The sequence below is a fragment of the Lonchura striata genome, chromosome 3, assembly GCF_046129695.1.
Source record: "Lonchura striata isolate bLonStr1 chromosome 3, bLonStr1.mat, whole genome shotgun sequence".
Lineage (NCBI taxonomy): Eukaryota > Metazoa > Chordata > Aves > Passeriformes > Estrildidae > Lonchura > Lonchura striata.
In genome coordinates, this window is record NC_134605.1 from 18,860,813 (window position 1) to 18,877,896 (window position 17,084).

The 17,084-nt window shown below is 52.6% G+C and overlaps 1 protein-coding gene across 1 annotated transcript; it reads right to left on the reverse strand.

Annotated features, from left to right (window-relative positions):
• Window positions 1-138: 138 nt before the first annotated feature.
• PYGB (glycogen phosphorylase B) lies at window positions 139-16,961 on the reverse strand. The gene is made up of 20 exons (XM_021534857.2): window positions 16,666-16,961; window positions 14,474-14,575; window positions 12,533-12,611; window positions 11,580-11,683; window positions 10,165-10,296; window positions 8,002-8,113; window positions 7,529-7,611; window positions 6,522-6,665; window positions 6,090-6,182; window positions 5,833-5,979; window positions 5,558-5,721; window positions 5,140-5,254; window positions 4,331-4,432; window positions 4,050-4,197; window positions 3,475-3,533; window positions 2,650-2,791; window positions 2,132-2,339; window positions 1,611-1,745; window positions 1,435-1,501; window positions 139-1,194 (listed from the first exon to the last, which is right to left on the reverse strand). Exons 1-20 carry the CDS (start codon window positions 16,906-16,908, stop codon window positions 1,042-1,044), a joined length of 2,532 nt encoding a protein of 843 aa, XP_021390532.2. The 5' UTR covers window positions 16,909-16,961; the 3' UTR covers window positions 139-1,041.
• Window positions 16,962-17,084: the final 123 nt, after the last annotated feature.

The following is a 17,084-nucleotide window of genomic DNA, read 5'->3' on the forward strand; positions in this document are numbered from 1 at the left end:
AGCACCCTGCCAGCTGCAAGGGACTACAAACCACAGCTGGGGAAGGACAGCAGTGATTCAGGCATTGTGGCCTGAACTTGTTGCAACCTGAACCCAGAGGCATGGAGTAGTCACAAGTCAGTCCAAATCAAACCAGCAGATGTTTGGGTTGTTTTAATGAGTTGGTGTCAAACAGGGCAGTACTGGTGCACTACACAGCACTATGGATGTTAAACTGTGACGCCAGCACTGGGAGGCACATGTGGAGCAGCATGACCCTGCTATGGAAGAGTGCCAGGGATGTGATCCATGTTCACCCCCTGAGTAGCACCGGCACACAGCTGTGTCTGCAGAGCCAAGAGCCAACAGGCTCAGCTACCCAGCTGGCAGTGGCAGGTACTGCCCTCCCTATGCAGAGATGGAGGCTAAAAATCCCTGGAGTGGCTTGGTTACTGGGCCTTTAGTTAGGTAAGAGGTGTGGTAGGAGGCTACAGTGAGCTCTGTGGCAAGGAAGTGGCTGATCCCAGGCTCTCCTGCCTGTGGCACAGTGTTTGACACTGGTGGCTGCCCTGGGGCCAGCTGCTCTCACAGCCAGCCCCCCCTTCTTTAGGTGATACGGGAAGGGGATGGGCAGGGATTGGCCTCTCTCTCTCCCAGCTTTGGGCCTGGAAGACCCCTGCAGGAGAAAGACACACTCTGTGGTGGCTAATCCTACTTGTGGGGCAGGATCAAGGAGGCCAGGCCCTTGCACACAGTGGGAGGGGAGGGTTTACTTGGAAAGCCCTTGTTAAGCATGGAGCACAGCCATGGAAGACTTATCCATGGTCATCTCACTAAAAGCACTATGCAGCACATGCAGGCTAGGTAGGTGCAAACACAAGGTCCTTTCTCCTGCCCCCAGCTCTTGTTCCTTAGTCAGGGCTCCTCCTCAGAGCATCCTTCTACCCCTCTGAGGGAAAGGCCTTAGTTCTGCAGAGCTGAGCCCATCTGACTGGTGGTGAAATGCAGGTGAGGCCTCCTGCAATGGGAGCATATTCCTCCTTCCTTCCCTTGGTGCTTGCATCAATTTCGGGGCAGGTTGGGTGGGGGGATTGCTGTGGCAGAAGGCTCCACCCCCCAGATCTCCCGGGCGTACTCCGTGATGGTTCTATCACTGGAGAACTTGCCCGAGCACGCAATGTTCCTGATGACTTTCCTTGTCCATTCACGGGGATCCTGGCAAGAGGAGAGGCAGTGTCAGTAATCAGTTGCTCACCCAGCTCCATCCTGGTTTGCAGCCTTGCAGGGCACTGGCTAGTTTAAAACACCATGGTGTGGGGCTGCTGAAGCTGCCAAACCTGCCTCACCCTGCCCCCAGGGCACCCACATGCTGTGGTGTCCATAAGAAGGGCTCCACTGGAGCACACTCATCCCAGTCACCCCCAGTCTTCCCACTCAGCAGTGGGCAAGTCTTACCATGAACAGCTGGTCCACTTGCCCTTGGCACTTAATGTAGGCCTCATAGTCTGCAAACACCTTAAACCTGAAACCCAAAGCAGAGCCTGGCTGGGGTTTGCCTTCCAGGCAGGACAGACATCTTCCCATGAGCAGGCACGGCTCCCCTCTGCACAGGGATACTTCCCAGGACTCACCTGTCGTGGTACATGAGCATGTTCACAACATCCTTGAAGCAGCCAGGGTCTCGAGGGGAAAAGAAGCCGCTGGCGATCTGGTCGATGGCCTGGCGCAGCTCGGGCAGGCTCTCGTAGTACTCCCGGGCGTTGTACCTGTGCCAGCAGAGACAGCCTCTAGGCACTGCTGCTCCTCCTGGGCCCTCGTGTCTGGGGCAGGGAGGGCAGGCAAGGATGTGGTACAGCTCCTGAGTGAGGGGCCTGGCTCCCAGGGCTCTCATCAGAGCACCCTGCTCGTGGCTCAGACCAGCAGCAGTGTCTGATACACTTTGTATGATGTCCCACTCACAGCTACTGTGCTTGGGCGAGCTGAATGCTTGCAGCCCAAGGCAGAGACAGCCTCTAGCCCCCTGCTTTTTCCTGCTCCAGAGCTGCCCAGAGAGGAAGGTGTCCCTCCCAGAGAACATGGTTCTCCCGGCCAGAGCTGAGAGCCAGAGCTCTCTCCCTGCAGCCTCATCTGACAAGCCCTGGCATTCACCAACCCTTTCCGATCCAGGGCCTCCACGTCCTCCACCCGCATGCCAAATATGAAGAGATTTTCTTCGCCTGCCTCCTCAGCCATCTCCACGTTGGCCCCGTCCATGGTACCAATGGTGAGGGCCCCGTTCACCATGAACTTCATGTTGCCAGTACCTGAGGCCTCTGTGCCAGCTGTGGAGATCTGCTGGGAGAGATCCGCTGCTGGGATCACTGCCAGGTGCAAGAGAGGTAGGGGTTAATCCTTGGCACATTGCAGCTCCCCACAACCAGGACTGGCATTTGCCAGTGGCCCTTCTGACCTTGCCCTCAGCACAACTCTGGGGCCAGGTTCAGCTTTGCCATGCCCCCAGGCAGATGCTGCCACTCCTGCATGAAGCTGGATTCCCTGTGTGGAGCCTTCAGGCTCTTCCTAGGGGACAGCCAAGTGTCTTGCCACAACTGCCTCTTAGGCCAGCCCATTCCTGGGCTCAGGTGGGACCTGCCCAACTTCTGACACGTGCTTACAGAAGACCAGACATACCCTTCTCAGCCAAGGATACCCGGTAGTTCTCCAGGAAGATGACCTTGAGCTTGTCCCCCACAAAGGGGTCGTTGTTGATGACCTCACCAATGGATGTGATGAGTTTGATGATCATCTTGGCCATGTGGTAGCCAGGGGCTGCCTGAAGAAGAACAGTCCAGAAATGGGGAAGGCTTTTAAGGAAGGTAGAGCAGTGTGGGGTTCTCACTGCAGTGAGTCTGAGCTTCCCCTCTGCTGTTCACATGAAATCACAGCATGGTTTGGGTTGGAAAGGACCTTTGAAAGACATCTAGTCCAACCCCCCTGCAATAAGCAGGGACATCTTCAACTAGACCAGGTTAGTGTGAGCCCCATCCAACCTATCTTGAATGTTTCCAGAGATGGAACATGTATCATCTCAGGGCAACCTGTTCCTCTGGGTCACCACACTGATTGAAAAAATGTCCACCTTAGATCTAATTTAAATTAACCCTTCTTCAATTTAAAACCACAATCGCTTGTCCTATCACAGCAGGTCCTGCTAAAACATTTGTCCCCATCTTTCTTAAAAGGCCCACTTCAAGCACTGAAAGACTACAATGAAGTCTCCCCAGAACCTGAACAATTCTAATTCTCCCAGCCATGAATTAAAAACACCCTATTGGGAGGAGAAATCCTGAGCCATGTGGTAATAGTGATGGAGCCTTGCTCAGTCCAGTTAGTCCATGGAGGTGTTCCCTGCTGCTGGCTAATCTACAGCAAGCGCAGCAAAGCCACAGAAAGGAGACAGGCCCTTCCCCACCCACCCCTCAGCCATGCATGCACTGAGTCTAGAATGCAGGTTACCTTTCCTCCAATCATAATGGTCCTGGGCACAAAGGATTTGGATGGATTACATCTGATGCCTGAAAGAGCAGGGATCTTTCTTCAAAATTTTTTCAAATTTGAAAGCTCAAATTTTGATCTTAAAAAAAAATTTTAAATCTTCAGAACTGAAGATAAACTGGGCAGAGTTTACTGCCTGTTCAGAGGCAGGCTGGGATCTCAGCCCATGTCACAAGGACCCATCAACCTTGCAGGACCCTGAAGCCCAACCAGACATCTGCTGCAGCTGTGGTGGGCAAAAAACAGCCACAGAATCCTTGGGGATTCAGATCCTTGGAGAATCACTCAAGCCAGAACTATGCAGAGCTCCAATCACTTGCCTCCCTTTGGGAATGGGCAGGGGCCCCAAGTATACAAGGGGAAATGGGCTCTTAACTTGCACCACGTCAGTCTCGACAGCTGCAGAACAGATGTGGAGGTCACCCGGGCTGGAGATTTGGGCTGTGCACTTTTACCCAGAGCTCTGTATGAGCCTTCAGACACTCTGTCTTCCCTCCTGGAGAGAAGCCCTGGCAGCGAGAGGCTGGGGGACTTACGGTTGTAGAGAGTGATGGCGTGCAGGCAGTTCAGCAGTTGCCGCTTGTACTCATGGATTCGCTTCACCTGGACATCAAACATAGACATAGGGTTGATCTTCACCTTGTACTGCTCCTCCAAGTAGGTTGCAAACTTCAGCTTGTTCTCCTGACAGAAAAATTTGAGGAACAGGCATGAGTTAGCAGGGCTTGCATCAGAAGTGAGTATTTGCTGCTGGGATGTTCCTGGCAGCATGGTGCTTTCAGCCTTCTTCCCCCAGGCCACCTCCAGTGCACGTTACCTGCTTGACTTTTGCCACATCCCTGATAAAAGTCTCATTATCGATGAACTCCAGTAGCTTCTTCAGCTGGCTCAGATCTGTAATAAAGCCTTCCCCAATTTTCTAAAACAAAAATTCAGGAATGTCATGAGACACTTCACCCACTCCACAACTGCCCTTTCCCAGCAGAGGTGCCACAGTCCCCTTGGGAACTGGAAGAGGCAGTGTGGCCAGGAAAGGAGGCACAGTTTCTTATTGTGAGATTATTTCTCTGCATCACAAAGAAGCCAAATGGAAACAGGGCACTTGCAAAAATGCAGACAAGCCCCCCTTTCTCAAGGACTTTTAGCAGGAAGAGGGAGGATGTGTGCACATGTGCCATGGCCTCCTGGCAGCTGGAGAAACCAATGGGCAGGATATGAAGATACATTTAACTGCAGGATGATATTCAGCCATGGCATGTTGCAGTGTGATGTAAACCTGTCCTAAAGGGCCTGGGAAATACAAGGGACAGAACTGGGGCTGGGCCTCCATGGGAGAAGCTCATTTGTGCCTATGAAGCTGAACACTTGTCCAGACACCCTGTGGTTGTGCCTGTGTGCAGTCCCCATGAAGGCAGGGACCAGATCCAGATTTCTGCAGCTTTTTTTGCCCAACTCTTCATGATCAACTTTAGATCCCAGCCAATCTCACACCTACATGTACCACAGCATAGTCCTTGCAGGCTGTCCCCACAGAGCTGCCAGGTGTCACCCTCAGGGCTGACCAGACCACGAGAAGTGACCAAAGGGATCACACTCAGCCCCTCACTTCACATGCTCACCACTCACCTCAGCAATAATGTCAGCCAGCCCTGGGTTGCACAGCAGGAGCCAGCGCCTCGGCGTGATCCCATTGGTCTTGTTCTGAAACTTTTCTGGCTCCAGCTCATAGAAATCCTTGAACCTGGAACACCAGGGAGCTCTGAGCCACCCACCACCACCCAAGCTACACTGGGCCCTTCCCAGTGTGTGCTCCTGACTCAGGGCAGGCTATGTCAATCTCCCTGTAACAGCTGTGAACTCTTTGCTGCATCTCACCCCCTTCCTCAGCTGTACTGCCAAGAGTTTCACCAGCTCCAAAGGGAGTCTCCCCAGCAAGGCAACCAAAGCAGACCTGGACACCCAGCTGCCCCAGCTAACCCTTCCCAGCAGGCAAGCAAAGCCCAGTGAGCAGAGACGGTGCATGCCTGGGTGTGTCCCAACTCACACCGAGTTCTTCACGATGTCGGAGTGGATGCGGGCCACGCCGTTGATGGCGTGGGAGCCAATGACGCAGAGATGAGCCATGTTGATCCGCTTGCAGTCTCCCTCCTCGATCACCGACATCCTCCGCAGACGGTCGATGTCCCCTGGGTACAGAGCGGCCACACGCTGCAGGCAGGGAGAGGGACACGAGTGACACAGCCACAGGACCTAGGAGTATCCTAAAGGTGGTCACACTAAGATCCCCAGAGTTCCCACAGCCTGGGACCAGTCCCTTACATCGAGGTGCATTTGGTTAAGGGCATAAATGATCTCCAGGTGCCGCGGCAGCAGCTTCTCAAACATGGAGACTGGCCAGCGCTCCAGGGCTTCAGGCAGCACAGTGTGGTTGGTGTAGGCACAGGTCCTTTTTGTGATCTCCCAGGCCTGCATTACAGACAGCAGGTTAATGCACGTGCACCCAGGCCAGGAGGAATAGGAAACCTCACAGGTCATTCCCCTGCAAGGTTCAGCACGGTCCTCCCAGCTCTGCTCACCTTGTCCCAGTCCACTTTCTCCACATCCACCAGGATCCGCATGAGCTCCGGTATGGACAGGGCAGGGTGGGTGTCATTTAGCTGAATAGCCACCTGCAACAGACTTGCTGGTCTCAGCTGTGGCAGTGACAGGACTGTGACAGTGCCCTGCATTGCATGGGGTTGGGGTAAGGGTCAGCCCCAAGGCTCTTCTCATTACTCACAACCCAGAAACAGACAGACCTCTCCCAAATGGAGCTATTCTGACTTTTCAAGTTTTGCTCCAAATTACAATTTTTTCCCTAGGAAAACAGGCCTGGAGATCATCTGTTTTATAACCCAAATTGCCAGGCTGTTTGTATAAATGCCCCCATTTAGTCCTGAGCGTCCCGCTCTCCCTCATGAGAGGCTGGTCTGGCTGAAATTTCCCAGTGCCTCTGCCCATGGACTCACCTTGTCTGGGAAGGTTTCAAAACATGTTCTCACAGGGTCTCGGCAGCCGAATTTGGAGGACTTGAAGCGGCGGATGATGTCCTGGAGGGTGGCAGCCACCACAAAGTACTCCTGCTTCAGCCGCAGCTCCTTGCCTTCAAAGAACTGCATGTGGGGACACCACATCCATCAGAGCTGCAGCTGCCATCCCCACCTGGCAGCCAAAGCCCGGGAGATGCTCCTCTCCACCCCCAGGGGCTTCCCAACAGGTTTCACATGTTTGGCTCTTCACCAGAGCAAATGTGGATGCTTCTCATATGTCTCTGATGTGGACAGCAGCTGTAGGGACTCACAAGGGGCTTGGCATCCCAAACAGCTGCTTCCAAAGACAGCAACAGAGCCTGCCCCATCCATGCTACTCCTTCAGAGGCAGCACAGTTCCCTCCCTCATGGCAAAATGCTTTGCAGGGTCTCCGGACAAAGGATTTTGGGCTTCCTGCAATAGCCAGGGGTGTCTCTGGACACACCAGCTGCCTCACACACACACCGTGCTTTCTGCTGGTCTATTTTAAAACACCAGCAGGTTTAATAGGGCATGGGGATTTGCTTTTCCAGAACAGATGCCAGATATGAGGGTTCTTCCTTGGACCCAGAGCCCAGTGAGTGCTTGGCCTGGGACAGCACTTGCAGTGAGAAATCCCTTGAACTGGGGAAGGAAATGAGTCCCCACTGTGCAAACTGGCAACTACCTTGAAGCTGAAGGAGTAATGTCTTCCCCGCCCTGTAGCAAGGAATAGAGCAGCTACATCATATGGGCCGGACTCTTAACTGCCAATCAGCCAGCAAAGACCCTCTGGAGCTGGCAGAGCCATACCTGTTCACTGGGAGTTATAGGGACAACCTACTGTATTAAAGCAGAGCAAGAAGCATCAGATGGCCATGACCTTCCAGTGTTTGCAAACAAGGAAATACAACTGCATGAAGGATAATTCTGAGCAACAGGGAAGAGAGGCAAGCAAGTCACTCACGTTATCATTTGGGTACAGGACTCTGGATATGTTTTCTGCCAGGTTTCTGTCCAACACTGCCTCGATGTAGTCACCCATATTGACTGCAGGGAAAGAAGTACACACAGCACTGCAGCAGCTGTAGAGATTCAGGCAGATCCCTGACACCACACTTACCCATCTTCTCTTGTAGAGAGGTTTTGTAACAGGAATATATTCAGGCTAGTATTAATGGAACAGGATGGGAATGTACATGTGTGAAAGGCACTAGACTGACAGGAGGAGATGGGTGGGTGTCCTGCTGTATGAGGGCTCTGGAAGCAGCTGGGGAGTAGTGTGAACCATGGATGTGCACATAGTGCTTTGCTTTGGAGATAGCTATGAGATAAACACAAAGCAGGCCAGATGTGAAGTGCTGTGCCAGGTGCCATGCACAAAGGGACAACTGTGTCCCAGCCTGGCCAGAGGAGAGGCAGTGGAGGGACAGCACTTACACTCCTGGAGGTTGAAGTCATTTGGTGCCTTGGCAGACCAGAGTCTCATGGTATTCACGGTGTTGTTCTTGTATCCAGGCACTGGGGTGTCGTAAGGCATGGCAAGGACAACCTGAAAAGGACAGTATTCCCCCTTAGTTATAGCACAGTGACCTCAGAGAATGTGGGACAGTGGCTGAAACCTCTGCAAGAAGAATCCAGAGGACAAAGACAAGTCCTGTCTGTGGAAGAAATCTCACTTCACTAAAATACACCTGCTGAGCTTCACAGGCTTCCCTGCTGTCATGGGCACTTCCACCACCTACTGAGAAAGCATTCATAGAAGAACCAGAGCTGTCTGGAGCTTTACTGACCAACTTGATTTTCAACCCCATCAATGACATGCACGAGAGAGTTGCAATAAACCTGCTGACCTTCCTGTACCAACTGGGGTACCTATCAGAGCACTGGAAGCACTCTCAGCTGCCCACTGTGATTCTGTCTGTGCTGGGGTAGAGCCAGGGCAGCTTGGACTTTTGTGTTTCCATCTGGAATTAACTCCACAGCCTGAATCCTGCCCATTAGCCTTCTGCAACCTGCCAGGACCAAACCCTACAACTGTAGCACCATTTCCAGAGCCATCCACCCAATATGCAGGGTTTGTTGAACCTGCCTGGATAACTCCACTGAGATCTCCAGCACCTGAACTGAACATGAGTGTGAAACTCCTTGTGCAGTTTGCAGATGATGCTTAAGCCACAGGAGGCTGTACACATGGCTACAGGGAGTAACCCTAGACCTCCCAGTTCACACGGCAGGGAAAACCTGAGCAGATCAGCATGTTGGTCCTGAACAGCCTCTTTGTGATGGCATCAGCAACAGCTCCCCTCTGGGGAGAATCTGCAAGAGCTCAGGCTCTCCAAGCTGCTGTTACCAGCTCCGAACATGGAAGCAGGCAGGGAGCCTGCCCAGGGACTGGGGCACACATCACATGAACTCAGCCATGCTATATTTGGAGACCGCATCTTTGGATTTTTTGAACCTTTCCAACTTGTTTCCTCAGCAGCACTATTTGAAAACTCACCTCCTTGTAGGAAGCAGTGTTTGGGATCCCTGAAACCCCAGACTACCAGCAGGATCAGAAGAGAGACATGTTGAAATGCAATAGCACTTGTCCCCCTAATGGATGCCTGCTGCACTTGGGGGCCAGAGAGCTCTGGCACAGTGCTTCCAAGATGTTCACTGTGTTGGGGCTGTGGTGTTGAACCTGCACTGTTATCCTGGCAATGGCCTAGGTCACTGCACTGCCTCTGACAACCAGAAAAAAAATAGTTATTTCTCCTCTGAGCAGGCCTAGGTGACTCTGTAACTGAGCTTCAGCTCTTGGTGCTGAAGAGAATGGCTGGGCTTTGGGACTGTGAGGTCCTCAGATTAACTGAGCTGGTTCATCAGGCTGAGAGACCACTGAACATTATGGGAACAAGGATAGGTCATCTCCCTGAGTCACAGAGAAATTAATTGTCCTTCCTTCCTCCACCCTGAGCAGTGCTTACAGAGGAAAGGCTGAAGCATCTTCAATCCTTTTAATAAACCTGTGCCTTCGTTAGCAGTGAAATGAGAATGCACCTACAATGCAGTAGCCTGAACAAGCACGAGCTCCTGAAGTACAGCATTACCTCCTCAACTGTGGGAGAGGTTGAAGGAGTATTTGTACTCCATGATGCCACAAAACAAGGCCTCCAGGCAGACTGGAATCCACAACTCCAGCTTCCTCTGACAGCACTCTGCCCATTGGGCTGCTCTGGGAAAGAGGAACTTACTCTCACAACAAGAGCTGAACACCCACAGGATTGCTCCATGCCTCTGCACAGCAGCAGCACCAGAACCAGCTGAAAATCCATAGGGTGTGAGTGAGCAGTGGCCAGGAGCAGTGTGCAAGGAGCCTACAGTTCTCTTCCAACATAAATCCATATCCTTGGAGATAAATAGATCACTCTTTTTTCTCAAATCCTGCTGCAACAATTCAACAAAAGCTTTTATCTCCTCCAACCACATAAGTCACCTTCGTAACTGCAAGGGTAGCAGAGGAAGGCCTGGGAGAGCAGCAAAGCCTGAAGACCTCAGGCAGCCCAGGGTTGCCCTGCCTGGCCCTCCCCAGCCCAGCAGGGAGACTGACGGTGGTACCTGGGTGTCGATCCACTTCACGCCCTCGGCAGTGTGCTCCACACGGCCGTAGAAGTGCACCGGGAGCATGTACTCGGGGCGGGCCTTCTCCCAGGGATTGCCGTAGCGCAGCCAGTCATCCGCCTCCTCCACCTGCAGGAGGCACACGGGATCAAGGAGTGCCTTGTGGCTCCACGGGAAGGCTGAACATGCTTCTTTGAAGGGAGATCCATTTAAAAGCACAGCTTCAGCAAGCTGGCTTTAAAAATGGATATGCAGAGGCCTCTAGAGGATAGCTGGGCTTTCCAAAACTTGGATGACTGCATCCCAGTTGGTATAAATAAATCAGCCTCTATGGACCTTTGTTAATGTTTAAGCCATGCAAACTGCACAGACCACTGCGCTCGGTCTGTCTCCAGGCCTTTACATCCAGTTTGACTGTGGATATTGTGGAATATGTGGGATGTGGCACGCCGTGGCGATGTTCCTGGTCACAAGCTGCACCCTGTAAGCCAGGTCTTGTTAACTGCTCTGCCCTCTGCCAGAGGGGGTTTCTCCTCTCACCTCACAACTGTGGCAATGGGAGCAAAGTGAATCCATCAGAGCCACCCAGGCTGGTGTTATCCAGAGATGCTTTGTGCCTCCACGCATTTCTCTGCTGTAGGGGAAGGGACTTAAAGGAAGGGGGAGATAGTGGGACAAGGAGAGGCAAGGCAGGGGGAAGGGCCACAGCCCAGCATGCCACCACCCCTGTTCTTTTTTAAGAAACATGAAGTCAAATACAGGGGAAGCTTTCCCCTCCCTGTTTTCACCATTTATGGGGCCTATCATTGCAGCTTCTTTGTGGAGAAGCAGGAAAAAACAACCTTCAAGACTCTTACCATCCCTGACTTATGGAGTGGTATTTCAAGGGGAAAAAGATACTTTATACTCCAAAGCAAGGTGAGTCACCTAATGAAAACCATTTCCAGACACACACTAAGGAAAACTGCCAGCTAAGGCAGTTTTTTAGCCTATTTTCACTGGAAAATAGTATGATTACTCATGCTATAGGAAAATTCCTGTTTAAGCCCTGTCTGCCACTGACCAGGGAACCCACAGGAGCAGCAATCACCCCAGACACTTGCCTGTGCTCCATAACAATCAAACACATCCTTTGCCAGACACCTTCCTGAGGTATTTAGGCACATCTCCATCCTTAGTCTGACTGTTTTGCTGACTCACTGCCAAGTTGTTGCAAGCACTGTGGAGACCCAGGCAGGCAGACCTCTGGTCTCAGCCATGCCCTGTGGTTCAGCTCCCACATCAGCTTGCCCAGTGAAAGACTCAAATGCCCAGTTTAAGAGCAGCTCAAGGCACTGCAGTGGCTTTTACATCCAGGCCTTATCCACAGTGTGAAAGAGAGGGAGAAAGAAGGACCTGAATTTTCCAAGTACCTGCCAGCCGTCGACAATCTTCTGGTTGAAGATCCCAAACTCGTAGCGGATGCCATAACCATACGCTGCCAGCCCCAGTGTGGCCATGGAGTCCAGGAAACAGGCTGTAAGGGTGAAGGAAACAGGCTGTAAGGGTGAAGGAAACAAGCTGTAGGAGCAGAGTATGGGCACTCTGCAAGGAACCTCACTCCTTGCTTGCTGCATGTGCTACAGCATGCTATGCATGGAGATGAGGAGCTGCCACAAGAGTGCTGCTGGAAATGTTTATTGCTCAGAGGAAATCTATGTGCAGAAGGGAGACAAGGAGACAGTCTGCAGCAGGACTCTATGCATGTCCTGCTGAGTGACCACAAACCCCCAAAATTGTTTGTGACAAGGAGAGGTCACCCAAACCCTACATCTAGCTTTGTTGCAGTGAGAGCTCTTCTAAACTTGCCTTGCTCTAAGGCTGTTTGCCCAGTAAAGCAGAGATTCTGACCCCGACTTGCTGCACCACCAGCTACTTAACTATTATTGCTTCCAAAGGAAACCCTTCCAGCCCTCAATCCAGGCAGTTCTGGTAAAGATCAGCCCCAGCATTACTCGATGCTGGGGAGTTCTCGTCTCCAGCTGTCCCACCGGACAGGCAGACTAAAATAGCAGCCAACAATCTGCCTGTGTGAGAGCTGTTGAGTGCCTCTGAGAAGTGAGAGATTTCACGGGGAGGTGAGGAGAAAGGCTCCAGACAGCCTCTTCCAGCCGCAGCCCTGCCTGCTGCACTGCGGAACACACACCTACAGCTCTGGGATGCTCTCACTGGGAAGGGGATGATTCTGGCCAGTCAGGAGCAGGCAGGAGGGTCCCACATTGCTGAACCCTATGAGGCAGATGCCAGTGGTGAGTGTGTGACAGCCACGCCACCCTCAGTCCCCATGCACTCTGCATGAGGAGGGAATCCCCTCCCCATGTATTACCTGCCAGGCGGCCCAGGCCTCCATTTCCCAGTCCAGCATCTTCTTCAATTTCTTCCAGCTCCTCCAAATCCAAACCCAGCTATTGGGGAAGAGCCACAGCAGAACATGTCACCAAACAAACCCCATGTCCTGAGCTGCTCTCCAAGGAGGACAAACACATTCCAAAACCACCCACACTGAGGGAAATGAAACCCACAAGGTCTCTACATTCTCCCCCACAGAGCATCTCACCAAGCCCTAGTCCTTGGGCAGCCAAATTGATTTAGCTTTAATTTTAATTTAGCTTTACAGTTTTTTGATTTAGCATTGCCAAATGTCACTTTCCCATGAAGAAGGTTTCCTTAGAGAGTTCAGACAAAACTCTCATGCCCTAGCAGCCACTCAGGTCAGGATGCCCTTTGACCAAACTTGACACTGAAGAGAGTATTGGGTAATGGTCAAGCCAGTGTGCAAGGGACCCCTGAGTCCTGCCTGGGCAGGGGAGGTCATCCCTCTGCTCCTACACTGAGTCCTTGAGGAAGGGCATGGACAGGCTGGCAGCAGTGACTGCAGCATTCACCATCACTCTCTGTGCTTCCCACATCCTGCCCAGCCTGACACTGAGCTCCTTGGCTGCAGTCCATGGCTGGAAGTGGTTGTCTGCATCTCCTGAGCCGTTTGTTCTATGGCCTGGGGGCCCCTGCCAGATGAAGGCTAAGGCTGCCAGCAGCAAGGACTCTCCAAGAGTCCAGAGGTGCAGACTCTCAGGGGGCAGCAGTATCTCACCCTACTGCCAGGGGGGACAGCAGGGTGTCAAGCCAACAGCATGGCTGCTCCCCAGACTGTTTTCCCAGCATATCAATGGTCTGGAACCACAAGATGGGAAAGCCCCATGCACAGAGTGATGGGACACAAAAACTGAGATGAATTCTTCCAGCGACAGAGCCACGTTAGATACAAGACCTTCAAAGCAACCTGGCCATGGGCCATGATGAGCTCCACAGGCTGGAAGCTACAGCAAGGGAAACCTTGGCATGTCAGGCCAAATCTGCACTTGGAAAGTGTCTTGCAAAGGAACTTAGAGGATGCTCCTGAAAAAAGCCAGCCTGCTCTCTGAGGCACAATACCTCAGAGAGGAAACAGGTGTCTCCCTGGAAATCCCTTCAGGTCTCTTGACGGGGACAGTGCTTGCCAGGATGTTTCAGCAGCAACTGTAGCACCTCATTTAGAGAGACAGTGAAGTGCCCAACTTCTGCTACCAAGTGTAACATGTATCAATCTGGTAGGGCAGAGGGTGGGGAGAGGGGAAGCTGGGAGAAATAAAGGGTTTGGGTGAGAAAGTCAAAAACCTCATTCTGTCAAAAAAGGTCACTATGCTCTTGCAGAGGTGTCTGCAAATAACCATGTAAGTAAGTAACAATGACCTCACATTAGTGATTGCCTTGGTGACACCCAGCTAGATTTTTTTTTCAAGATGGAAATCATCTGAAGACACTTTATTTCCAGCAAATTATTTCCCTCCTTTCTCCTTTCCCACCAATTAACTTCTATCTGCCAGCACTGCTGCTGTGCCTTGTGTACCTCAATATATGAACTGTAATTTGAGGTTTTGCTGCTCTAGTCCCAGTCTCTCCTGTGATAAACCATCATCTCCCCCACTAATGGAAAGCTCTTTGCGGCCTGTGGCTCTCATGTAATTTTTGATACCGGGTGTTGATTTCAGTATACACTTCTGGGTTCTCCCATTCACTACAGGGAAATGATGGTTTGGAAAAAAATGTACTCAAGGCCTCCCCATTGTCTTCTTTAGGGAATGAAAAACACTAAGAAAGAGCCAAGCTTCATTTTGTGTAGTCCAAATAACACAACTTTCTCAGGCGAAGCCCTGAGAAATGAAGATACTCAGGTATCTGAGTGGAAAGCTTTAGCCTCAGGGGGACCCTGGTATCCCCAAGACTTTACCTGGTAAATGGCTTCATCACAAGCATTCTGCAGGCCCAGGTTCACCATGGTGTTCTGCAGAGTGCGACCCATGTAGAACTCCAGGGACAGGTAGTAAATGCGCTGGGGAGGCAAACAAGATGCTTACACACAGCACAGCACTTTGCTTTCACCAAAGCTGCTTAAAATCAAGAGCAGACCCAAGCATTTTCCAGAGTAGGGATGTCTTCCAGACTGGCTTTTGGCGCCTGCTTCTGAACACCACGCACCAGAGTTGTTTGTCAGAAGAATTTCATGTGGGACGCTGGCCAAGCCTCTACCACGCATCTCCCTGCCAACAGCCTTCTATAGAAAAATCTCACTGCCTGTTAAGTGTTTCCCTAATTAACTCAGGCAACTATTATCTAGGATGCTGAATGATATATTTATACACTGTCAGGCTCAGCTGAGGTGATGTTTACGCTGGGCTTTTAAAGTTTTCCTAGGCTGAACTGATCCAGTCTCCCAAAAGCCAGAGCAAGCCCCCTGCCCCATGCAGGCCAGCTGGGCTGAGGGCCAGCACCTTCCTGTGAGTAATTTTCCAGCACTCCCATCTCATGGGTCCTCCTGCTCACCCCACACTGAGTTTCGCTCCCATTTCACCCTGTTGAAGAAGTAAATTGTCCCATAGGTGGCAGGGTTCCTGGCACAACTGTGCAGTGACCTTCCAAGTTTGAGAGGAGCCGTGTATGTGCTGCAAATGCAAACGAAAGTTTGTGGGATGAGAAACAGGCTGTGCAAACTTTTGCCCTTACTCAGATTCATCACTATGGATATTTTTATAAATAAACCAGAATTATTAATGGAGCAATTACCTGACTTCAAATTGTGCTTTCCTCTTTCCACTGTAGTGTGGATCTTTCCCTGCTAAGCAGCAGGATTCCCCAGTCTGCCACCTCTGCTGGGAGTCTGAAAGGCTCAGGACTCATCAGAAGGATCAAAATCATCACACACAAAGGCTCTGCTCCTTTCAGCCTCCCACATGGGAACATTTCTATTGAAAATGTAAGTGTAGAGGACAGTAAACAAACTCACTCCAGGCTCCTCTGAGCCTTTATGGGATCTGTGCAATCCCTTCTGTTGGTGCTGCAATACAGATCAGGGCACATTTGTGTGAGTTGGGACAAAAGGCAGAGTCCCATGCACCAGTGTAACTCTCAGTGCACATGCAGCCATTCTGTCGTGAAAGTGTACCTTGTTTCTTGTGTCAAGGCAATATTCATCATCTTAGGAAAAGAGCTGACTCAGGGAGGTGGTTGCCTCCTGCACCCTGGGAAGGTATGTGCCTTTCTCAGTACATACCTGCTTTATACGGCTCTCTAGTCAAGTGCCGGATTTGGGCTTAATTCAAAAGGATCAAGTCTGAGTTATATCTTGCAGTCCGCAACACCTCCAGCATCACTGTCCTGACTTGGGAAGTGGGGAGGAACCCTGGGGTTTGGTGACCTGGGAGAGCTTATCTGGTTTTCACAAGGCAAGAAACTCCTCTCCAGCCTTAAAGCTGAGCTGACTGCATGCTCTGCAGGAGTTAAGTCAGGACACAGCTGTGCTGAGCCATGGAGGTGATGATGCCCACAGGGCACACCACCTCAGCAGAGTGAGGGCAGGATGTCACCGTGGTGGAGCGTGCAGAGGAGATGGCAGCAGCAAGTACCTGCTCTGAGTGGGACCACAGGGGATATGGCTGTGACAAGGTGCAGGGGGACACAGTTATGAGGGTGTCTGACGGGGGACAACGCTGCAGCAAGGTTCAGTGGAACAGGACTGCAGAAGTTTGTGGAGACACAGTCATGGCAAACTGCACAAGGGACATGGCTGTGGTGATGTCCGTGGGGACACAGGCATGGCAGGATGTGTGTGAGGAACACAGCTGAGGCAAGGCTCATGGGGACACAGCCACACCCAGGTGTGTACAAGGGACACGGCCATGGTAATGCCCCCGGGGACACAGCAACAGCAGGGTTCGTGTGAGAGCTACAGGTGTCATGATGCCCTCAGGGAAGAAATCGCGGTGGGATGCTGGCACGGCCATGGCAAGGCGCCCCACAGCCAGGTGCATGCAGGGGACAAGCCCACGGGTCACAGCCACAGTGATACCTGCCAGGTAGACACGGAGACACCCTTGGTGAAGGCACAGCCGCCCAGCCCCAGTCCCTGGTCCCGCCGGGGCTCACCTTGGGGTCCCGCTCGTAGTAGTGCTGCTGGGTGCGGATCCAGCGGCCCACCAGGTGGTCGCGCACCGTGTGGGCCAGCGCGAAGTAGTAGTCGCGGGGGGTGGCGACGTTGCGGTCCTTGACGAGGGTGAAGTGGAGGTGGCGATTGAAGCTCTTGCGCACCTCGGCCACGTCCCCCAGCCCCGCGATGCCCCGCACGCTGATCTGCTTCCGACGGTCCCCATCGCTCAGCGGCGCCGCCATCCCGCCGCCGCCGCCTCCGCCGCAGCCGGGGCCGGGGCCGGGGCTGGGGCAGGGCCGGGGCCGCCGCGCCTGCGCCTCCTCCGCCCGCGGCGAGGCGGGGCCGGCGCCGCTGCCGGGGCGGGCCGAGGGGAGCGGGAGGGCGGCTGCGGAGTGCGGCGGTGTAGGGGGCCGGGATG

What these genes read in the sequence shown, in the direction of transcription:
- PYGB (XM_021534857.2), bottom strand. Translation starts at nt 16,908, where the DNA reads ATGGCGGCGCCGCTGAGCGATGGGGACCGTCGGAAGCAGATCAGCGTG. An exon ending in TCCTGTACCCAAATGATAAC is followed by an intron (nt 6,666 to 7,528) that starts GTGAGTGACTTG and finishes CCCCACATGCAG; the next exon opens with TTCTTTGAAGGCAAGGAGCT. An exon ending in GAGGCCCTGGATCGGAAAGG is followed by an intron (nt 1,746 to 2,131) that starts GTTGGTGAATGC and finishes CTGCTGGCACAG; the next exon opens with GTACAACGCCCGGGAGTACT.